This window comes from Scylla paramamosain, chromosome 10, assembly GCF_035594125.1.
Source record: "Scylla paramamosain isolate STU-SP2022 chromosome 10, ASM3559412v1, whole genome shotgun sequence".
NCBI lineage: Eukaryota > Metazoa > Arthropoda > Malacostraca > Decapoda > Portunidae > Scylla > Scylla paramamosain.
This window is the reverse complement of record NC_087160.1, coordinates 21,786,932-21,789,431: the sequence shown is the minus strand read 5'-3', so window position 1 is coordinate 21,789,431 and position 2,500 is coordinate 21,786,932. Positions and strand designations below refer to the sequence as shown.

General features: G+C 63.7%; 1 protein-coding gene across 4 annotated transcripts in view; it reads right to left on the bottom strand.

Annotated features, from left to right (window-relative positions):
- The window catches only part of LOC135104343 (serine/arginine repetitive matrix protein 1-like), a 143,114-nt gene that overhangs the window by 102,394 nt on the left and 38,220 nt on the right, over positions 1-2,500 (bottom strand). For all 4 annotated transcript variants that reach the window (XR_010270407.1, XR_010270408.1, XR_010270406.1 and 1 more), the window contains exon 2: positions 399-1,872. Coding sequence is in view for 1 of the 4 variants with exons in the window: in XM_064011627.1 (XP_063867697.1) it covers positions 399-1,824 (1,426 nt within the window). In the remaining 3 variants the exon portion in view is untranslated. The remainder of the gene's footprint in view (positions 1-398; positions 1,873-2,500) is intronic.

The following is a 2,500-nucleotide window of genomic DNA, read 5'->3' as shown; positions in this document are numbered from 1 at the left end:
ATGATGATGTTGGCGGCGGGAGTGGTACAGTAGTGTTGGCGACGGTGATATATACCAGTAGTAGTAGTAGTAGTAGTAGTAGTAGTAGTAGTAGTAGTAGTAGTAGTAGTAGTAGTAGTAGTAGTAGTGGTAGTAGTAGTAGTAGTAATACTAGTAGCCGTGAGCAGTTCTAGTAGTGGCATCAGCTGTATGAAAAGTACGAAAGAGAGAAAAAATTATATCAACAGAGCATACATATCCCACCCCTGCAAACACACACACACACACACACACACACACACACACACACACACACACACACACACACACACACACACAGGGGTGGGAAATGGATGGAGATGCGTTCATACGGATATGTGGCGTTGCTTGCCTGAGCCAACGCCAGGACGGGGACTCACCTGGGGGCGCGGGCCTGGTGAAGGCGGAGGGGCAGGTGCACGCTGCGAACTCTGAGTCGAGGTCGTAGTAGTCAGAGGCTGGCGGCGCGCCCAGAGGGTCGCCGTACAGCAGCGCGTCAATCTCCCGCTCCAGCATCGCCAGGTCCGTGTCGTGGTGGCCGCCCACGATGGGTGACGGAGGGCGACGCAGGGAGCGCGGGGGCGGCGCTACTCCTGGGGAGGAGTGTCGAGACCAGGAGGTGGGCGGCCGGGATTCTTCCCTGGTGGCTGGGGAACGCGCCCGTGACCGTCTCCCTGGGGACGATGCGCGGGGCAGCGAGCCTGTGGACGCGAGCAGCGGTGAGCCGGCCCGCAACGCCCCAGGAGGCCGCCTGCCCCGTGTGCCTGGCGAGCAGCGCGAGCCCGTGGAGGCGCTACGAGGCCTTCGCTCCGGTGAGGCAGGGGAGGCGGCGCGGCGAGACACATGGGTGTCCCTGGATGGGGGCATCCCGGGAGAGGAGTTCCGCTGCGGGGCGGGTGAGCCTCTGGGCGAGTAGCGGGTGAAGCCTGGGTTCCTGACCTCAGCGGGGGCGGCGTGAGGAGGCGGCGAGCCAAGCAGGCCGCCCCTCAGCCCCAGCTGGTCTAGCTCGTAGTAAGAGCCGTCTGAGCCTGGCCTGCGAGCGAGGGCGGGCGAAGGAGCACTTCCCCCGGAGCTGGGGGAGCGGGGGACGCGGGTCATGACTCTGGTGCCCATGGCAATGCGAGGCTTGGAGGCGCTGCCGCTGCCGGAGGAGGAGCCGGTGGAGGCGAGGGAGGCGAGGGAGCCGCGCTTCTCGAGGCGGTGCTCCAGGTAGGCGGCGGGGTCCGGCAGCTCGGGCGTCGGGCAGGCGCTCTTGTAGCCGCTGTCCACGCTGTTGCTGCCAGCGTAGCCCACCACATCAGCGTCAGGGTGCAGCCGCGGCCCCCAGCAGGAGGACGCCGATGGGGGCGGCGCGGGCGGCAACAGGTCGGCCTCGTCACTGTCGGCGTCACCGATGGCACTGATGGTGTCCAGCAACGGGTTGTCCACTGAACGGCGCAGCCTCCGGGGGCGGCGGCGGCGACGAGGTGAGGCGAGCGCCAGGTCATCGCGCACTGCAGGCGGCGAGTGGGGGCGAGGTGTGCGGGACTCATGGGGCGTGGGCAGCACACCCGGTGGCAGCGCCACCTCGGCCATGTGGGATCTGGTGGCGGAGGTGGTGGTGGCAGCGCTGGAGGTCGCGGCGATCTGGGATTCGAAGCCGCTCAATGCATCCCGCGGGCTAGCGGCGGCGCCCAGGCCCCCGGGCGGCGCAGGGGGCGGCGGCGCCTCCGTCCCCGAATTGGCACCCGAGGAGGGGCGGGAGGCGGGGCTGCCCTCCCCCGAGGTCTGCTGGTGGTCTATGAACTCCTCGAAGGTGGCGTACATGTGCCAGATCTGCCGCGTGAAGTCATCGCCCTGCAGGGACAGCTCCGCCTGTGGGACAAAGAGAGGGCAACGTTAGTGGCGGCCTCAGGATAGCCAGAGCGTGCAGGGCAGTGCGTTCAGAACGCCTACTACTCTCTTAAATCTTTGAGGCATCAGATACAGTGCAAGGTGAACCAGAACAAAGGCCCGAGACGCAACACTCCCGGGCTGCTGGCGTTGCGTCACACAGGCGGGAGGATAACAGCCTTCATGAACGCAGCCACATAGCCACTATAAATAAAGCCCCAAGAACACGGAGACTTGAACATGATAGAAATTCAAAGAGGAATGGAATAAGTTCCTGCCATGTTGCTAGGGAAGAGACGCAGCTTCCCGACAGGCATCACACTCACCCCCTCGCCCCCATGACCCTTCAGGCACACCGCTCACCCCAACACACCCCGGCCCCTGCCACGACCGCCGCCACCCTGCCCCTTGCCCCCATCACGTAGGGGTTATCGCGCCCCCATTAACACACCTCCGGGAACCCATAACTCGTGTAAGGGTCCTGGTCAGTCTCTCTCTCTCTCTCTCTCTCTCTCTCTCTCTCTCTCTCTCTCTCTCTCTCTCTCTCTCTCTCTCTCTCTCTCTCTCTCTTATACTTTCTATTCTTTGCTTTCTCTCTCAGCGTTTTTAA